This window comes from Amblyraja radiata, chromosome 2, assembly GCF_010909765.2.
Source record: "Amblyraja radiata isolate CabotCenter1 chromosome 2, sAmbRad1.1.pri, whole genome shotgun sequence".
NCBI classification, from domain to species: Eukaryota; Metazoa; Chordata; class Chondrichthyes; order Rajiformes; family Rajidae; genus Amblyraja; species Amblyraja radiata.
In genome coordinates this window covers 130,728,985-130,750,617 of record NC_045957.1, presented here as the reverse complement: position 1 = coordinate 130,750,617, position 21,633 = coordinate 130,728,985, and the positions used below count along the sequence as shown (strand labels likewise).

Below are 21,633 nucleotides of genomic sequence, written 5' to 3'. Positions count from 1 at the left end.
AAAACCTGCACTCCAACAAAATATAATACAGGACCAGGTAGTGAAAACCGCGTTTTAACCCCGCCCCCCCCCCCCCCCCCCTCAAACGCGCCAAAATCGCGGACACGGCCAGTGGCAGAATTGCAGCGCCGCTGAAGGTAAGTATTGTAACATACCTACTTTAAGATACATGATTCCACCCATTAGACCCGAGTGAAGTGCAGGAAGACTGGAGGGTGACTAATGTTGTGCCCCGATTTAAGAAGTGGTGCAAGGAAAAGCCTGGGAACTGTAGAACAGTGAGCCTAACATCTGTGGATGGCAAGTTACTTGATTGGATTCTGAGATATTAAATATATATGCATTTGGATAAACATGGGCTGATTAGGGTGAGTCAGCATAGTTTTGCACGTGGGAAATCGTCTCTTATGATTCTGATTTTTTTTTTTGACAAAGTAACCAAAAAGGTTGACGTGGGCAAAGCCGTTGACATTGTCTAATTGGATTTCGGTAAGGCATTTGATACGGTTCCATATGCTAGGCTGCTTTGCAAGGTTAGATCTAATGGGATCCACGGAACTTCAGCAGAAGTTGCGGCCACTGTCATACATAGCATTGTAAGGCACCGTGCCCGTTGATGTTTTCAACGATGATGATGATGGATTCATGGAAAGCTAGTTGTTTGAATAGAGGATTGGCTTTGTGGAATGAAGCAGAGGATGATGGTGGAGGGTTGCTTTTTGGACTGGAGGCCTGTAATTAGTGGGGTGCCTCTAGGGATCATTGCTGTTTGTGGTTTACATCAATGATGTATATTCTCATGCAAATTGTTATAATACATTACCAGATGACTCTAAAGTTGGTTGTTTTGTTGATGGCAAAGATGGTTATCAATAATTACAGCAGGATCTTGATCAGTTGGACATGTGTTGGAGGAATGGTTGATGGAGTTTAATGCAGATATGTACAAAGTTTTAAAAAGTAATCGGAAGGAACTTCACAGTGAAGGGTAGGGGGCTTGGGAGTGTTGTAGAGCAGAGGGATCTAGGAGTACAAGTACATAGTTCCTTGAAAGTACTGTCACAGGTAGATTGCATGGTCAAATTTGCCTTCATCAATCAGAGGATTGAGTATAGAAGTTGGGATGTTATGTTACAGTTGTACAAGACATCGGTGTGCTCCCATTTGGAGTATCGTGTTCAATTTTGGTCACCCTGCTAAAGGAAGGATATTGTTAAGCTGAAAAGAGTTCGAGAAGATTTACGAAGATGTTGCCAGTACTTGACGGCCTAAGCTGTAGGGAGAGGTTGGACTCAATTTCATGGAGTGTAGGAGGCTGAGGGGTGCTCTTATAATGGTGTATAGATCATGAGGGGAATACATAGGGTGAATGCACAGACCTTTACCCAGAGTAGGGAAATCAAGAACCTGGTTTAAGTTGGGAGGGGAAAGATTTAATAGGAATCTGAGGGGGATTTTTTTCACACAGTGGATGGTGGGTATATGAAATGAGCTATCAGACAGAGGAGGTGGTTGAGGCAGGTACCGTAACAACATTTAAAAGACATTTGGACAGATACATGGACAGAAAACGTTTAGAGGGATATTGGTCAAACGCGGGGAGGTTGGGCCAGCCTAGATGAGGCATCTTGGTCGCCATGAGCAAGTAGGGTGAAGTGCCTGTTTCTCTGCTGTTTGACGCTGCTTCTATGACTAAGAGCTGTGAAATTGAGGTCAGAGGAAGGGATATAGTTGGAAGAGGATGAGACAAAGGGGCAGGGTGTAGTGGATAGTGTGAGAAATGCGTGCACATCCAGGAGTGGTGGAAAAGGGGAAGTGATGGAGGCGATGGGGAGGGGAGAGGGGGTGTTTGCTTAGTTACCTAAAATTGGAGAATTAAGTGTTCATACCGTTTGGTTGTAAGCTACCCAAGTGGAATATGAGGGATTGTAAGCTTTCCTCTCCACATTTTAGCCAGTTGTTGAGATAGTATAATTCTGGAGAAATTTGAGACATTTCAAAAATGTATGAAAAATGAGGTTCATTAATGTCCATTGATGTAAAAGTGAATGAAGTGAAGTAGAATTATATGTATCAAGCCAAATAATAGGAAGGTTCCTTTAACACACAAGAACATGTTGAGAGTGACTCCTAACAAATAAAATGTAAGTTTGTTTGATCATTAGTAGGAATCTAATCTAAAACTGAATCTAATCATTTCTGGTGTGACGTCATGGTTGTATGATGAATTGTATGACTAAGTTTTGCTTAAGTAACTGAAGGAATCAGAATCATTGCAGGAAAGTGGCTGATGTTGGCCGTGTCTACTTCAACCAGTTTGAAACAACCAAAGAATCTGGGATGCAAAAGATTTACTGAACTTAACAGCAGAATTGATTCATTGTTTAAAACGTCTTATGTCCTACCTGGCAAACAGCTGGTTGGCCAGATAACCGGCAAAAGGGAAATGCTACCTAAATCATGAAATTGCAGATGGAGTTTAATCTGAGCAAGTGTGAAGTATTGTATATTGGGGGTTGAATGAGAGGGGATGGTATATGGTTGATGGCCAGACCCTTAACAGCACTGATGCACAGAATGTTCTTGGGATCCAGGAACATAGCTCACTGAAAGTGACAACACGAGCAGTAGAGAAGGTGTATTGTATATATCCGAGCAATAGACAATAGGTGCAGGAGTAGGCCATTCGGCCCTTCGAGCTAGCACCGCAATTCAATGTAATCATGGCTGATCATCCCCAATCAGTACCCCGTGCCTGCCTTCTCCACATATACCCTGACTCCGCTATTTTTAAGAGCCCTATCTAGCTCTCTCTTGAAAGCATCCAGAGAACTTGCCTCCACCGCCCTCTGAGTCAGAGAATTCCACAGACACACCACTCTCTGTGAGGAAAAGGTGTTTCCTCGTCTCCGCTCTAAACAGGAACATGTTTCCTGCCTCTAGCGTGTCCAAACCCATAACAATCTTATATGTTTCAATGAGATGCCCTCTCATCCTTCTAAACTCCAGAATGTACTTCCCCTTTTCCCAACTTGACGCTACTTAGATAGTAATCTGCCTTCCTGTTTTTGCTACCAAAGTGGATAATCTCACATTTATCCGCATTAAACTTCATCTGCCATGCATCTGCCCACTCCCCCAACCTGTCCAAGTCACCCTGCATTCTCATAGCATCCTCCTCACAGTTCATACTGCCACCCAGCTTTGTGTCATCACAGAAGATTACTGTCTAAATGGCGTCAAGTTGGGGAAAGGGGAAGTACAATGGGATCTGGGGGTCCTTGTACATCAGTATGAAAGTAAGCATGCAGGTACAGCAGGCAGTGAACAAAGCGAATAGCATGATGGCCTTTATAACAAGAGGAATCGAATATAGGAGCAAAGAGGTCCTTCTGCAGTTGTACAGAGCCCTAGTGAGACTACTAGGGCTCTGTACTGTATTGTGTGCAGTTTTGGTCCCCTAATTTGAGAAAGGACGTTCTTGCTATTGAGGGTGTGCAGGGTAGGTTTACAAGGTTAATTTCCGGGATGGTGGTACTGTCATATGCTGAGAGAATGGAGCAGCTGGGCTTGCACACTGGCGTTTGGAAGGATGAGAGGGGATCTCATTGAAACATATAAGATTGTTAAGGGTTTGGACACGCTAGAGGCAGGAAACATGTTCCCGATGTTGGGGGAGTCCAGAACCAGGAGCCACAGTTTAAGAATAAGGAGTAAGCCATTTAGAACGGAGACGAGGAAACACTTTTTCTCACAGAGAGTGGTGAGTCTGTGGAATTCTCTGCCTCAGAGCGCGGTGGAGGCAGATTCTCTGGATGCTTTCAAAAGAGAGCTAGATAGGGCTCTTAAAAATAGCGGAGTCAGGGGATATGGGGAGAAGGCAGGAACAGGGTACTGGTTGGGGATGATCAGCCATGATCACATTGAATGGCGGTGCTGGCTCAAAGGGCCGAATGGCCTACTCCTGCACCTATTGTCTATTATTTTCTCTTGAACCCCAGATGTTAAGGGGAGACCTGAAAGAAGTATGAGAGAGTATAGAACTTATGAGAGGCACAGAACTTTATTTCCAGGGTGGAACTATCGAAATCTAGAGAGTATAACTATAAGGTATATGAATATGCAGGGTATGGAGGGATATAGATCATGTGCAGGCAGATGAGATCTTGGCAACATAATCTGTGCAGATATTGTGGTCTGAAGGACCTGTTCCTGTACTGAACTCTACTAACGTTAGTAGAAGTGTAGCTTATTGGATGAAGGTGGTGATTGTAGGGAAAAGGGGGTAATGTGGATATCTGGTTGTGGGGATACTAGTCAATACGGCTGAAAGGATGTGAAAGGCATCTTCATGAGGCCTGAGAAGAAAATTCTCCCATTGACCCACTGTAGAATGCTATAAGAATGCCCACCATCCACTGCAGTACACTAATTGTTGGAAGCAGGTTGGATTTGAGTTCCTGGGGTATTTCACTTTCTAACACATGCCTGTTTGTGGAAGTGCTTGTCAGTGTCAAATCTTGTTCTTTCAGAAACGGAACAATTTATGTGAAATCCATAATGGAGAAACTGAGGTGATTAGTCATTTTTCTTGGCTTCAAGCTCCTGAATTTATACTACACTGAAACCAAAACAGTACGACATCTATTAATTACAATTTCTTTGGCTCCCAGAGTAAAGTGTCATGCAATAATATTAGGAATGTGACTTGTTTGACCCATTTTTAAAATTTAGTATATCTTTCTTTTCAGGCTTATTCTCAAGATGCTTATTTAAAAGGCAATGATCCATACACAGGCAATGCTCAGAACATCCCTGAACCACCACCTGTGTGTTATCCTCGATTGACTAGCCCTGCTTCATCTGTGCCTCAGCCTATGGAAGTTTCACCACCAGAACCTTCTCGAGGGAGGCAACAAATTAGTAGACCAGTGCAGGCAATTGCTACATCCGATAAAGGATATCGGACTGAAGTGCAAGCAACAACTTCACCAATAGATATTTCAAAAACTAATACTGCTGTTTGTGTTTGCAATGAAACAGTAAAGACTGTTATTGTGCCTTCAGAGAGGGTTGATGATTTTGCATCTGGCAGAATTAATCATTCAAGTCCAGCTCATAGAACAGAAGAAGTACGGTATGGGTTGACTGACCACACAACTGGGAAACCGAGGGCAAGGACTGCTTCTTCTTCAGCTCTGTTGACCAGTACTACAGTTCAGCAGGTTTCAAGTGGTAGGGCAAAAGATTCTACTGTAACTACCTCTACCACTAACACTGGTAAACAGACAATCCATGGTTCATGTATGGACACTGCTTCCAGCAGGGCTACACCTCAAAGTACCGAATCTTCAACAATCACAAATCAACGGGCGTCTCCAACAACTGTAATTTCACACCAGAATATAGACTGGCGCAATTATAAAACATACAAAGAGTATACTGAAAATAGGCGTTTGCACATGTATGGCAGTAGGACAATACAGGAAAGATTGGATAGTTTGAGAGCAGCTGCTCAAAACTCAACAGAATATCAACAAACAGCTCCAACACATATTACAACTCCAGCACGACGTCGGAGCACTTCACATGAGCGATCTTACCAAGCAACATCAATGAGATATCGTAGCGTGTCTCAAGAAAGATTAGGAGAGTCTGTTTTAATGAAAGATTGGCCACGAAGTGCTTCACAAGATGCATTAACATCACCAGTAATTGGGCCACAGAACCACAGGACACGATCATGTGATTATATTGGAAAGCAGGCAGAGATGCCTGATATTCTCGCTGTGGATATTGCAACTTCAGGGTCACATGATCCCGCTGATGGTAAGGTGCAGCGAAAAGACCGAATTACTGGAGTTCATGAACTTGGTAATAGACCTATTTCTCGAGATAAATTCCGGCATCCTGTTAGACAAGTTGGGCAGCCAGGATCTCGGATATCTATTAGTAGTGCAACACAGTCACAGAACAATAATCTTTCACCAAATCTTTCCAATGCCGACAGTATAAAGATAAGACCTAAACATCGAAATGTGGCCCATTCTAGTCCTGCCACTTCAAGGTGGAAGGTTGCCTTAGACATGAAACTTGTTCAGCATTCAGACCACCAGTCTACTAATATAGGCCAGCAAGCTCAAGTTCCTTCTCAAGAAAAGTCTTATCCACCAATGTCATTTCAAACTAGTCTGCCAAGTTCCTTGTTAGCCACTTCCATTTCCTATGCAATACCACCAGTCCTCTCTCCTACCCAAAGTATTGGCATTGATGCATTAAAAGACCAAAGAATGGTAAATCGTGCTAATCGATGTGGACAGCTCTTGGATCAAAGAGCAAGAGCTGAAAGTGTGCCTGAGTATCCAGCAGAAGTGGTTGTTGGAGTGAGATCAGCGTCGTGTCCTACAACAACATCTGTGCAGCCTTTCGTGGCAACAAGTAGGATCGTAAAGGCCTCTGCTACCTGTGCTGTTGCAAATGCAGCAGTTAGACAAAAGAGCAAGGAACCAGAAAAAAATACACTTGAAAGTAAACAAGAGGAGAAAGTAAGATTGGGTGTTGAAAATTCCCTTGAAGAAAATGAACATCCTTCTGAGCATAAAGAACAGGAGCTTTTGGACAAAAAAGAAACCGTCGTCTTGAGGGGAAAACCTGTGGCAAGTCGATTAACATCGCATCCGCTAAGACACCAGTCATATATTTTGGCTGTAAATTCACCAGATACAGTAACGGATCCTACCTGCTGGCTACCTAATGATGCCCGCCGTGAGGTAAATATGAAGCGAATGGGTGATCAGCGCAAGGCATCGAGTTCAAGCCCACAGGATGACTCGTTAGCATCTATCCCTTTCATTGGTAAGACCAGAAATATATTTCTGAATAAATAAAAATGTACAAAGCTCATTCTGCTAGTATATCATTAGAGAACGGGAAGGGGGGGAGCATTGAGAAAGCCTGTATTTATTGTTTTTTAGTGATCATTCTGTTAGTTGCATAAGTTATTTTCATCATAAGTTCTAAAGATTGATTTAGAAAAATAAATAAAATGTATTGGCATTTGTTAGCTTATTATTTCCCTTATCTTTTTACTTGTTACTGGTAAGTTCACATATCCATGATTTGGGATTTGCTGCCTTAACAAGATAAAAATGCAAGACGTATTTACTTTGTAACATTTTTAATATATTAAATGTATAGAGGTACTTTGAAATGTATTCATAGTTCCCTCAAAATGGCAACACAAATGGATAGGGTAGTGAAGAAAGTGTTTAGCTTGTCTTGATAATCAGTGGTATTGAGTTCAAAGATGTGGACATCATTTGCAGCTGTACAAGATGCAAAGCAGGCTTCATGGAAGGAAGCAGAGGGTGACGGTGAAATATTGCTTTTCGGAGTGAAGGCCTGTGACTAGTGGTGTTCCTCAGGATTCAGCCCATTGCTGTTTGTTACCTGCATCAATGTTTTGGATGAGAACCTACAAGACATGATTAACGAGTTTGCAGATGACACTAAAGTGGGTGGTATTCTAGATGGTTGTCAAAAATTGCAGCAGGATCTTGATCGATTGCCCAGGTTGGCTGAGGAATGGATGATGAAATTTAATACAGAGAAATGCAAGGTGTTGCATTTTGGGAAGACCAACACAGTAAATGGCAGGGCTTTGGGGAGTGTTATAGTGCAGAGGGATCTAGGAGTACTGGTACATAGATGCTTGAAAGTGGCATCACGGGTAGATAGGGTGGTCAAAAAAGCTTATGGCACATTGGCCATCATCAGTCAGAACATTGAGTATTCATGTTGGGTGGTCATGTTACAGTTTTACACAACATTGGTGAGGTCACAGTATTGTGTTCAGTTTTGGGCACCATGTTACAGGAAATATGTTATCAAGCTGGAAAGGGAGGAGATAGCATATGCGAGGATGGTGCCAGGACTTGAATTTGGACAGGTACATGGATAGGATGGGTTTAGAGGGTTATGTTGGTTGTCGTGGGGAAGTTGGGATAAAGAGCTTGTTTCCTGACTATAGGATTTTGATTAGGCGACATTTTCAATATTGTGTGCATTTCTGGTTACCATACTATATAAAGGATGTTATAAAGCTAGATAGAGTGCAGAAGAGATTCACAAGGATGGTGCCCAGAATGGAGACTTTATTTTCACACAGAGGTTGGGGGAGTATATGGAACAAGCTGCTAGAGAAGCTGGTAAAGGCAAGTACAATCACTGCATTTAAAACACAGTTGGACACGTCCATGGTTAGGAAAGAAAGAGAGGTAACTATGGCCCAAATACAAGAAAATGGGATTCGTGTAAATAATCATTTAGGTCGACATGGATAAGTTAGGCTTGTTTCCATGCTGTACAACTCTCTGACTATGCAGCAAAAAAACGTGAATGCTGGAAATACTCAACATGTCAGGATGAACCAGTAGATAGAGAAATAGTTAACATTTTAGGTTGATTGTTTTCATTAGTTATGCTAAATCAATAGTAAATGTACAGAGTGATGTAAACAAATATTGCTTGTATAAAAGACACCTTCATATATTAATCAAATTGTAACGCCCAAATTTACCTGCACAGATTGGACCTCACAGTGAGCAGTGCCTGAATAGTTTGTCTTGGGCCTTGCATAGTTTTATTGAGTTGCTGCACTAACACAGAATCTTAATTGAGGACATTTTGACCTAACTGAGCTATTACTACCATTCTAAAGGTTTTTTGCTGATGTTTTTGTAATGGGATCTGTGTCACACCTGGATTTGCACCTATTTCACCCCTCCCCTTTCACCTATATTCCTTCTTCTAACTACACAATTCACAACTCTTTTATCCTTTTGTCTCACACCTAGTCTTTTTATGTCTGGCCTTTGTCCAACCATCTGCCTATCAAAGAGCCCTCCTCACCTGCATTACCCTATTACCTGCCAGACCTTGTCCTGCCCCACCTCTCTTCCAGCTTTCTCCCCCGCCTTCTACACATACAGTAATCAGTCCAATGAAGAGTCCTGATCCAAAACGTCACCAATCTATGCTCTCCAGAGATGCTGCCTGACTCGTTGAGTTACTCCAGCACTTTGTGTCTTCATTTCTAAATCGGTATTTGCAATTCTTTGTTTCTAAGTAAGACTGAAATCAGGCAAGTGCAGTCCCTGTTTGCTACATGTTGAACAGAATGGTTTAAACTAAAGCTTTGCATATTTATAACAAATTCAAGCATATTGTTCTGTGAATTGAGAAACAACATTTTCTGGAAAAGGAAAAAAATAGCAATTGTTTACAATGCCCGGGCAATCAATTTATTTAAAGGACAAAGTGATAATGCCGAACTAAAAGAGGTAAGATAATGTGTGAGGTGAAAGAACCATGAACAAACTCAGCTAATGTAGGAGCCATGAGGAACATTGATTGAATGGAGGAAATAGAGTCGAAGGGACATGATATTGTTCGGACTAGGTAAGCAAGTCTGGACTAGGGCAGAGGGTAACCTTTGGAGACATTTGAGCTGGTGACAAAGGATGGGAGAGAAGTGATGGAGCCAGTTAAACATCAGTGTCAGTCTCTGTGACAAGATATCCATTGGACACTTCCATTGAAGATTATAGTGAAGATGTGGAGATGAGAAGCTAGAATTTACCTTGCATTTCAGAATGATCTTGAAATTGTGAGCATTTTGTTTAGTGGTAAGCAGGATCTAACAGTGCTTTCTGTAGTCCAGTCACATATAACCATAAAGATTATGTCTTTCTCACTTAAATGTATCACTCTATTCCAGTCTTTTAAACTACACTGACAAGCACCATTCTTTTCTTCCTTTCTCTGTCTTTCTTGAATAACTTGCTTTGTGTCTAATGTTGTTAGGCTACCAGTCCTTCCCTACTTTGAACAGGTCTTTGTTACTGCCATGTTGGTCCTATGTGGGCACATTTACATGCAGCTCATCAATTTCATTTAATACTTTTAAACTATAACATCATTGATAAAGCAATTTAGTAGTAACTTGCTGAGCACTTGGGATGCATTCCCGAGAATGAGAAGGCTAATGCAAACAACATAAAATTGGGCTATTGCAACTTGATTTGCTTTATAAGATTTAAGGAGAGAGAGAGAGAGAGATGCAAAAAATAGATTCAGGAGGAGATTCTTTAAGCCTGTTTTACCATTCAATATGTTCATGGCTGATTACCCACATTGATACTCAGTTCCTGCTGCCCCACCCCCAAGATCTGTTAAACATTAAGAAATTTATAGCCGCCCTGAATATTTGATGACGCCTATGCTTGAGATTTCCACACGTTCACTACCCTCTGGGTGAAGAGGTTTGACTTGGTCTGTGATCTGAATGACATACCCCTTATCCTGAAATTGTGATTAAAACATGTATTCATTGCTGTTGGAAGGAACTGCTGGTTTACACCAAAGATAGACACAAAATGCTTGAGGTCAGGCAGCATCTCAGGAGAAAATGGATAGGTGACATTTCGGGTCGGGACACTTCTTCAGACTGATTGTAGAGGGGAGGGGAACTGGATGCAACAGAAAACTTGGTCACATCAGGGTGGCAACAGATGGCCTCAGGCAGGGATGTTCTCTGATAAACACAAAATGCTGGAGAAACTCAGTGGGCCAGGTAGCATCTCTGGAGAGAAATAATGGATGACGTGTCGGGTTGAGACCCTTCTTTAGACTGATGTCAGGGGGGTGGGTGGTATATAGATAAGGAAGTGCAAGGTGTGATAACAGGACAAAGGGAATAGAAATCGACAGAAAATGTAGAATAGATCAGTGTTAGTTGGGAGAAGGTATCAACAAAGCAAACAGATAAAATGTAGTCAGAGACAGTAAGACATATGTATGTCATGTTTTATACTTTGGCAATATAACAATGTTTTTTTATCATGCCAATAAAGTTTTCAAATTGAAATTGAATTGAATTGACTGGTCTGAGAACTGGGAAGGGGGAGGGGATGGAGAGAGAGAGAGAGGGAAAGCAAGAGTTATTTGAAGTTAGAGAAGTCAATGTTCATACTGCTGGGGTGTAAACTGCCCAAGCGAAATATAATAATAATAATAATACATTTTATTTATTGGGCGCCTTTCAGACATCTCAAGGACACCTTACATAGGTTAGCAGGAAATATAAACATATAATCAGAATAAAATAAATAATAAAGACATCACAGAAACACAAATTAAAAACAGAATTTAATCCAAAAACAAAAATCAAAAACACAATGTGAAGAGAGAGCAGCGGCAGCTAAAGCGCGCCAGCGTCCACTCTCCCTTCACGGCAGCCATCTTGGACAAAGACTAACAGGATTACCTTACAGACAAAAAATCATACAGAAATATGAGATGCTGCTCCTCCAATTTGCACCGGGCCTCACTCTGACAATGAAGGAGGCCCAGGATAGAAAGGTCAGTTTGGGAATGGTAGGGGGGAGTTAAAGTGTTTAACAACCAGGAAACAGATAGGTTTAGGCAGACTGGGCGGAGATGTTCAGTGAAATGATCATGGTCTCGCCGATATACGGGAATCCACACCTGGAACAGAGGATACAGTAGATTATCTACAATAGATACTTTGTAGATAATCATGTTTTCATCATTGAGCTGACAGTCCCATGGGAGGAGGCTGTGGACGAGGCTTATGAAAGGAAAAAGCTTCGATATTCAAACCTTGCAGCAGAGGCAGAGGAGAGAGGTTGGAGGGTAAGGGTGTGTCCAGTGGAGGTGGGGTGCAGGGGCTTTGTAGCCAGTTCCACCGCAAGGCACCTGAGGGAAGTAGGAGTCAAAGGGCAATAAAATAACTTGCCAATGCCGCCGAACGGAGCAGTCACTGGCTGTGGCTGAAAAGGAAAGATGCTGTCTGGGCTGACACGTGACCATCTAGAGGCTAACAATAAGACACACCCAGGTCTGATCAACCTGCGGTGGGCCTGCCTCGACTGAGGGTGTCCTGTGATAAAAAGCCTAAACACCCAGTGACGTTGAGGTACACAACTGAAGATGTATCTGATTGTTAACAAATTCACCTAGTGGTCATACCCAAGAATGTCAATTGGAGTGAAATCTTAGGGATTGTAACACCTGGTCCTACACATGAATCTCAACAAGGTGCAGCAACACATTCTTGCTCAAGTACTCAAATCCTCTTGCACCTAAGGCCTACATACCACTTGCCTTGCTAACTACTTACTACACCTGAACGTCAGCTTTATTGTGTCTAGTGGGGCCAAGCACTGATCCTGTGGTGTGCGACGTGTCACTGCCTGCCACCTAAAAAAAGACCTGCTCTTCCTGCTCTCCATTTCCTCTGTGTCATCTCATTCTCAGTTCATGCCAGTACATGAATTTCAGAAGGCTTTTGTGAGATCCCATGTAAAAAGTCAGTACGTAAAATTAAAGGGCATGGAAGCGTGCAAATATCAGAATAGAGCCTATCCTTTGGTTCTCATTAATGTATCTGACTAGTTATACTTCAAAAGGAAAATAGTTAAACATGATTTCCATTTCGTAAATTTCCACTGACAGCACAGCTATACCACGACCTGGAATAAAATCCTTACTACAATGATGGGTTGTCCTCTGCTTGTAGTGGGTGGTTCCCTGATGAGGACTGGCTTTGGAAAGACCTGGGATAGCACTCTGGCCAGCACAATGAGTGTGAGCTATTCCAATGAACTGGTTCCATGTGCGAATATACTACCTAGAACCTATAGTCTCTCACGTCACTTTATGTTGGGTGGTATAAAGAGAGCAAGACAACAGTTTCCTACTTTGGCTGCACAGCTCTTTCCAGCTTGCAGATGTCTCTACTGGAACAAGCCCAAGGTCTACCTTTGTGCCTGTGGAGAGCTGTGCACTCAACAAAGAAAGAGAAGATGTCATCATCCATCAGCTCCAACAAGCAGTGTTGTGACTGTAAGAATCTAGCCAGTCTATCATGGAGCAGGTGCTGCATATTGTTATCTATGCCCCACGCTCACTAAGTGCAGCTCTGAACCCTACATCTCTGCACCACTCACCACAGCCTGCCCAAGTACTAGCTTTTATAATGTGTATGAAGGAACTGCAGATGCTGGTTTATATCAAAGATAGATACAAAATGCTGGAGTAACTGAGCGGGACAGGCAGCATCTCTGGACGAACCGAAACGTCACCCATTCCTTCTCATGAGAGATGCTGCCTGTCCCACAGAGTTCCTCCAGCATTTTGTGTCTATCTTACAAGGTTTCGTAGTCGGTCATTCCACCACAAGCCATGAATGATTTGTAGCAGCAGACAATAGTATTTTGTGACAGTACCTATGTTCCCATCACACCTACACCAGCTCCCCACTTAGCAGTGCAGGAGTTGATTCACGGCTGTGTTCAGAGGTGATATTACAGACGGTTTGTCTAGAAAGGCTATATGGGTGGAGCTGAAGAACATGAAAGGGATGATCACCTTGTTGGGGGTGTAGTACACACCCCCAAATAGTCAACGAGAATTAGAAGAGCAAATGTGCCGGGAGCTTTTTGACAGCTGCAGGTCAAATAAAGTTGTTGTAGTAGGGGATTTCAACTTTCCCAATATAGACTGGGAAAATCATAGCGTGAAGGGTTTAGATGGGGTGCAATTCCTCAAAAGGAGAGTTTTCTTAAATAGTATGTGGAGGCCCCCACACGTGAGAGGGCAACGCTGGATCTAGTATTGCGAAATTGGGAAGGGCAAGTTAATGAAGTGTGTGTGGAGGAGCATTTTTGGACAAGGGACCACAGTTCGATTAGGTTTAAGATAGTTATGGATCGGGACGGAGAGGGTCCACATGTTAAAATGCTCAACTGGGGTAAGGCCAACTTTGAGAGCATGAGAGAAGGTTTCGCTCAAGTTGACTGGTTATTTGAGGGGAAAGGAACGTTGGCCAAGTGGGATGTTTCTAAAAGTGTACTGAAGAAAGCTCAGAATGTTCAAGTTCAAGTGAGTTTATTGTCATGTGTCCCTGTATAGGACAATGAAATTCTTGCCTTGCTTAAGCACACAGAACATAGTAGGCATTTACTACAAAACAGATAAGCGTGTCCATATACCATTATATAAATATATACACACATGAATAAATACTGATAAAGTGCAAATAACAGAAATGGGTTATTAATAATCAGAGTTTTGTCCGAGCCAGGTTTAATAGCCTGATGGCTGTGGGGAAGTAGCTATTACTGAACCTGGTTGTTGCAGTCTTCAGGCTCCTGTACCTTCTACCTGAAGGTAGCAGGGAGATGAGTGTGTGGCCAGGATGGTGTGGGTCTTTGATGATACTGCCAGCCTTTCTGAGGCAGCGACTGCGATAAATCCCCTCGATGAAAGGAAGGTCAGAGCCGATGATGGACTGGGCAGTGTTTACTACTTTTTGTAGTCTTTTCCTCTCCAGGGCGCTCAAATTGCTGAACCAAGCCACGATGCAACCGGTCAGCATGCTCTCTACTGTGCACCTGTAGAAGTTAGAGAGAGTCTTCCTTGACAAACCGACTCTCCGTAATCTTCTCAGGAAGTAGAGGCGCTGATGAGCATTCTTGATAATTGCATTAGTGTTATCGGACCAGGAAAGATCTTCAGAGATGTGCACGCCCAGGAATTTGAAGCTCTTGACCCTTTCAACCATCGACCCGTTGATATAAATGGGGCTGTGGGTCCCCCTCCTACTCCTTCCAAAGTCCACAATCAGTTCCTTGGTTTTGCTGGTGTTGAGGGCCAGGTTATTGCGCTGGCACGATATGGACAGTTGCTCGATCTCTCTTCTATACTTTGACTCATCCCCATCAGTGATACGCCCCACAACAGTGGTTTCGTCAGCGAACTTGATGATGGAGTTCGCACTGTGACTGACTACGCAGTCATGAGTATAGAGTGAGTACAGCAGGGGGCTGAGCACGCAGCCTTGAGGTGCTCCCGTGCTGATTGTTATCGAGGCTGACACATTTCCACCAATACGAACAGACTGTGGTCTGTGAATGAGGAAGTCGAGGATCCAATTGCAGAGGGATGCGCAGAGACCCAGTTCTACCAGCTTGGAGGGGATGATTGTGTTAAATGCCAAGCTGTAATCGATGAATAACAGCCTGACATATGAGTTTTTGTTGTCCAAGTGGTCCAGAGCGGAGTGGAGGGCCAGCGAGATCGCATCCACCGTTGATCTGTTGTGGCGGTAAGCGAACTGCAGTGGGTCCAGGTTTTTGTCGAGGTAGGAGTTGATTTGCTCCATGATCAACCTCTCAAAGCACTTCATCACCACCGGCGTTAGTGCCACTGGTCGATAGTCATTAAGGCAAGTCACCTTACTCTTCTTGGGCACTGGTATAATTGATGCCCTTTTAAAGCAGGTGGGGACCTCAGACCTCAGAAGTGAGAGGTTGAAAATGTCCGTAAAAACTCCAGTCAGTTGGGCCGCACAGGTTTTTAGAACACGACCAGGTATACCATCAGGTCCAGGCGCTTTTCGGGAGTTCACCCCTCTGAAGGATTTCCTGACGTCGGCCTCTGTGACTGAGACTGAAATGCCAACACAGTGAATGGGGGATCGATCGGGAAGGCACATCAGTATTCTCCCTATCAAAGCGTGCGTAAAACACATTGAGCTCGTCAGGGAGTGATGTTTCGCCGATATTCGGGCTGCCTCCTGGTTTCGCCTTGTAGGAGGTGATTGCATTCAGGCCCCGCCACAGCTGCCGAACATCTGTCTCATCCTCCAGTTTGGAGCAGAAGTCCCTTTTGGCCTTTTTGATGGCCTTACCAAGGTCGTATCTGGACTTCATGTAGGCCACTGTATCATCGGAAGTGAATGCCCTGTGTCTGGACTTCAGAAGAGTGCGGATCTCAAAGTTCATCCAAGGTTTCTGATTGGGAAACACTCGGAAGGTTTTTGTAGGGATGCAGTCCTCCACACATTTCTTTACGAAGTCTGTAACGACTGTGGCGTATTCGTTCAAGTCCGTTGCCGAGTCCTTGAACATTGCCCAGTCTACAGACTCCAAACAGTCCTGGAGTTGTTCCTCTGCCCCCCCCCCCCCCCCCCCCCCCCCCCCCCCGACCAGCTCTGTACTGTTCTCACTTCTGGGGGTGCGCTCTTCAATTGCTGCCTGTAGGCAGGAAGAAGCAGCACCGCGGTATGGTCGGATTTACCGAAGTGAGGGCGAGGGATAGTCCCTCGTGTACGAAGCAGGCAAGCGTAAGGAAGCTTAGCTGACGAGGGAAATTGAGACGTTAGTCAAAAACAAGGAGGATACATGGGACAGTTATAGGCAGCTGGGATCAAGTGCATCCCTGGAGGAGTTTTGGGAACTAAGGAGCAAACTAAAAAAGGAGATCAGAAGGGCAAGAAGGGGCCAGGAGATAGCTCTGGCGGGTAGCATAAAAGACAATCCTAAAAGATTTTATAAATACATTAGGGGGAAAAGGTTAACTGGAGGAGAATGGGACCTCTCGGGAATAAAAGTGGGCACCTCTGTGTGGAGCCACAGGAGATGGGCAAGGTCCTCAATGAGTATTTCTCCTCTGTATTTACCAAGGAGAAAGACAGTAGGACGGAGGAAATTGGAGCAGTCACTGGAAATGTCATGAGAGCAGTCAGGGTTACCGTCGAGGAAGTATTGAAGGTACTGTCATGTTTGAAGGTAGACAAATCTCCAGGGCCTGAACAGATATATCCAAGGACATTGGGGCTAACTAGAGAGGAAATTGTGGGAGCCCTGGTTGAAATTTATGAGTTGTCCTTAAATAGAGGAGAGGTGCCAGAGGATTGGAGATTGGCATATGTTGTGCCTCTTTTCAAGAAGGGCTGCAGGGAAAATGCTGGGAACAATGGGCCGGTGAGCTTAACATCTGTAGTTGGTAAGTTACTGGAGAGTATTCTGAGGGATAGGATATACAAGCATTTGGATGGGCAAGGGCTGATTTGGGACAGTCAGCATGGCTTTGTACGCGGGAGGTTGTGTCTCGCAAATCTGATTGATTTTTTGAAGATGTGAGCAAAAAGAGCTGTAGATGTGTACATGGACTTTGGTAAGGCAATCGACAAGCTGCCGCATGGTAAGCTCCTCTGGAAGGTTAGATCCAAGGAGAGATAGCTGAATGGATAGCAAATTGGCTCCATGGAAGGTTGCTTCTCAGAAAGGAGGCCTATGACTAGTGGTGTGCCACAGGGTTTGGTGCTGGGCCCGTTACTGTTTGTCATCTACATCAATGATTTGGATGAGAACATCCAGGGCAAGATTAGCAAGTTTGCTGGTGATACAAAAGTTAGTGGTTTTGCAGATAGTGAAGATGGTTGTGAACGATTGCAGCAGGATCTGGATTGATTGGCCATGTGGGCGGAGGAATGGTTGATGGAATTTTGTACACAGAAGTAATACTTTATACAGTAAAGGCCATTTTTCATACATTTTGGTTTCACCACGTGGAAATTACAGCAGTTTATACACAGTCCCCCCATTTTAGGGCACTATAATGTTTGGGACACAGCAATGTCACGTAAATGAAAGTTGTCATGTTTAGTATTTTGTTGCATATCCTTTGCACGCAATGACTGCTTGACTGCTTGAAGTCTGCAATTCATGGACATCACCAGTTGCTGGGTGTCTTCTCTGGTGATGCTCTGCCAGACCTGTATTGCAGCCATCTTTAGCTTATGCTTGTTTGGGGGGGCTAGTCCCCTTCAGTTTTCTCTTCAGCATAAAAAATACATGCTCAATTGGGTTCAGATCGGGTGATTGACACTCAAGAATTGACCATTTTTTAGCCGGCCATAGCTCCATAGAGTTTTGAGGCATTTATTTGAACTTGAGCAGATAGAATGTGTCTATACACTTTAGAATTCATTATGCTACTACCATCAACAGTTGTATCATCAATGACGATAAGTGAGCCAGTACCTTCAGCAGCCATATATGCCCAGGCCATAACACCCCCACCACCGTGTTTCACAGATGAGGTGATATGCTTTGGATCTTGGGCAGTTCCTTCTCTCCTCCATACTTTGCTCTTGCCATCACTCTGATATAAGTTAATCTTCGTCTCAACTGTCCACAAGACCTTTTTCCAGAACAGTGGTTGCTCTTTTAAGTACTTTTTGGCAAACTGTAACCTGGCCATCCTATTATGCGGCTAACCAGTGGTTTGCATCTTGCAGTACAGCCTCTGTATTTCTGTTCATGTAGTCTTCTGCAGACAGTGGTCATTGACAAATCCACACCTGACTCCTGAAGAGTGTTTCAGATCTGTCGGACAGGTGTTTGGGGATTTCTCTTTATTATAGAGAGAATTCTTCTGTCATCAGCTGTGGAGGTCTCCCTTGGCCTGCCTGTCCCTTTGCGATTAGTAAGCTCACCAGTGCTCTCTTTCTTCTTATTGATGTTCCAAACAGTTGATTTTGGTAAGCCTAAGGTTTGGCTGATGTCTCTAACAGTATTATTTGTGTCTCAGTCTCATAATAGCTCTGTTGACTTTCATTGGCACAACTTTGGTCCTCATGTTGATAAACAGCAATAAAAGCTTCCAAATGTGATGGAAAGAGTGGAGGAAACACTAGGTGCTGAGAGCTCTCTTATACCTGCAATAAGGAGGCAATTAAACACGCCTGAGCAATTACAAACACCTGTGAAGCCATGTGTCCCAAATATTATGGTGCCCTGACATGGGGGGGGACTATGTATAAACACAGCTGTAATTTCTACATGGAGAAACCAAAATGTATAAAAATGGTCTTTATACATTTCTGACAATTTGACAATGTGCACTTAAATCATGTGATTTTTGTTCTATTACAAATCGCAAATTGTGGAGTACAGAGGCAAATAAATAAATGATGGGTCTTTGTCCGAAATATTATGGAGGGCACTGTAGGTTAAGGTGAAGGGGAAAAGATTCAATAGGAATCCGAGGGGTAACCTTTTTCACAAAAAGGGTGGTGGGTGTATGGAACAAGCTGCCAGAGGAGGTAGTTGAGGCTGGGACTATCCCATGATTTAAGAAACAATTGGACAGGTACATGGATAGGACAGGTTTGGAGGGTTATTGACCAACTCCAGGCAAGTTGGACTAGGGTAGCTGGGACATTGTTGGCCGGTGTGGGCGAGTTGGGCCGAAGGGCCTAACAACAATGAAGAATGTGTGTTTTTCACGTTTGTCACAAACTTAGCTCTTTGGCATCAGTCCAAGGAGTGTTTCAGTTATTTATTTCAAGAACACAGTTTGTAGACCGATTACACTTAAAGTCTGATGAAGGGTTTCGTCCCGAAACTTTGCCTATTTCCTTTGCTGCATAGATGCTGCTGCACCCGCTGAGTTTCTCCACCATTTTGTGTACTTACACAAGTCAATCTTGGTTCTTATTTATACGGCAATGCTGATTAGCCGACCCTGAATTCCGATTTATTTCTATTTATTATTTTAGATATGTCCTTGTTCTTATTTATTTTTTTAAAATATCTGGTTTGGAATTTATTTAATAGAAATTGATTTCTATTGTTTTGGCATCCATTTCAAAGCCAGAATGCATCATTTTCAATTGGTTTCATGTTGGAAGTGGTTTCCACATAATCATTTTTGTCATCTATTTGAAAGACAGATAATTAAATTGTTTACATGATATAAAAACAGTAAAGTCACTGGAATTGTATAAAGAATCAATTAACTTTGTACGGTTTTGTTCACCATATCATAGAAAGCAAATAGAAACCCTTAGTGAGATCGTAAAGTGCTTTTATGAATGCAAGTGATCTGAGGAGATAATCAATTGCAATGCTCATAGTAAGGTCTGCTGGAGCTGTAGTAATTGTGTTATTTCCAGCATTTAATTTTTTAAATTTTAGTTTTCTGGTATGTGTAGTATTTTCTCATGGGACTTTGGTATGTTTTACATTGTCTCAAAAAGTACACAATATCTCATAGTTTATTGGTCAGTGCAAGTAGTCTTGTATGTTCCCTTTGTTTCATTGATTAATTACTTTGAATTTTGTTGAAGCCTGCTATTAAACCTGGTGTTTTTACGTGTCCTTTGCGCTTGGCAAGTTAAATGATATATTGACTGTTTATTGCAAGAGAATGGTAGGGATAGTAGATAATATCACAAACTATATCTGAGTGGAATTTACTTATATATAGGGAATGGTGACTTGTATGATCTATGTTTGAGTCATTAGTTGCTTGGTTTTAAGAAACCGGTTTAGAATATTATGCAGTTAACAAATCCTAACTTGCAGGAAATGACTTTCCAACAAAGTTTTGAATTCACCTTTCAGTGTATATGTTGTGCTGAAATAAGAGTGAGTTTTCATGTGCTCTTTCGATTTATTTTGTTTGAGTTGATGTTGAAAAGCATAATTCAATTGAAGAAAGCCAGCTCGGGTGTTTATTTCAAGTCTGGGAAATAGCTTTCTATTTTATGACTGCTTGGGGTATTTAATAAAAGCTATTTTCTTTGCATTTAATATCTCAAATGACTTCTGCCAAGCCTCTGTGCTATCTACATTGCCAGAGTGTGTATTTACTTTCTCGATATATAAGAAAATGTAAGAGTACATGGTAGGAAAGAAAATGTGTTCACCATCACTTTACAAATTATTGGATTTAACATGTATCCTTAAGTCCCAATATGTAATACGCACTGCATATTGAACCTGGCTGCATGTTGTAGTCTAAATATTGAATTCCTGTCCAAAAATATTGGGTTAAATCGCATACATGCCACATAGAAAAGTACAGCACAAGAACGGGCCGAAGTGCATCTGTCAACACATGATCCACGCCCTTCTATTCCCAGCGTATCCACATTTAAAAGCCACTTAAATGCCATGATCATATCTGCCTTCACCACCAGCCCTGTCAGTGCGTTTTAGTCATCCACGACTCTCTGTGTAAAAAAAACTTGCCCTGCACATTTTCTTGGTGGAGGAGATAGGGGGAATTGAGGAATAAATAGGGTAATTGCACAGTCTTTTACGCAGAGTAGGGGTACCAAGAACCAGAGGACATAGGTTTAAGGAAATAAGGGGGTGGGGTGTCAAATGGGATAGTCGAGGATAGAGTTAAAGGGAAAGGGTTTCTTAAATGTGTGAGCGGAGAGACAGAGGGGTGTAAAATGCATTTTGTTGTCTCTGTACTGTACACGGACAATGAGAATTAAAGTTGAATCTGAATCTGAAAATGAGGGTAGAAGCAATAGGTAGCAAGGTGAAAAGTAAAAGTGGCATGCAGACAAATCCAGGGCAAAAATCAAAAAGAGCCACTTTTCAACATAATTGTATAAGGGGTAAGAGTGTTGTAAAAACAAGCCTGAAGGCTTTGTGTCTCAATGTAAGGAGCATTCGTAATAAGGTGGATGAGTTGAATGTGCAGATAGCTATTAATGACTATGATATAGTTGGGATCACGGGGACATGGCTCCAGGGTGACCAGGGGTGGGAGGTGAACATCCAGGGATATTCAATATTCAGGAGGGATAGACAGAAAGGAAAAGGAGGTGGGGTAGCGTTGCTGGTTAGAGAGGAGATTAACGCAATAGAAAGGAAGGACATTAGCTTGGAGGATGTGGAATCGATATGGGTAGAGCTGCGAAACACTAAGGGGCAGAAAACGCTAGTGGGAGTTGTTTAC

General features: G+C 42.8%; 1 protein-coding gene across 6 annotated transcripts in view; it reads left to right on the top strand.

The window, feature by feature from the left end:
• The window catches only part of arhgap21 (Rho GTPase activating protein 21), a 182,279-nt gene that overhangs the window by 98,083 nt on the left and 62,563 nt on the right, over positions 1 to 21,633 (top strand). For 5 of the 6 annotated variants that reach the window (XM_033015808.1, XM_033015799.1, XM_033015814.1 and 2 more), the window contains one exon: positions 4,752 to 6,855. In XM_033015808.1, coding sequence (XP_032871699.1) covers positions 4,752 to 6,855 — 2,104 coding nt within the window. Of the gene's footprint in view, positions 1 to 4,469; positions 4,575 to 4,751; positions 6,856 to 21,633 lie in introns of those variants that run through there. The other variant, XM_033015829.1, reaches the window with a different exon arrangement.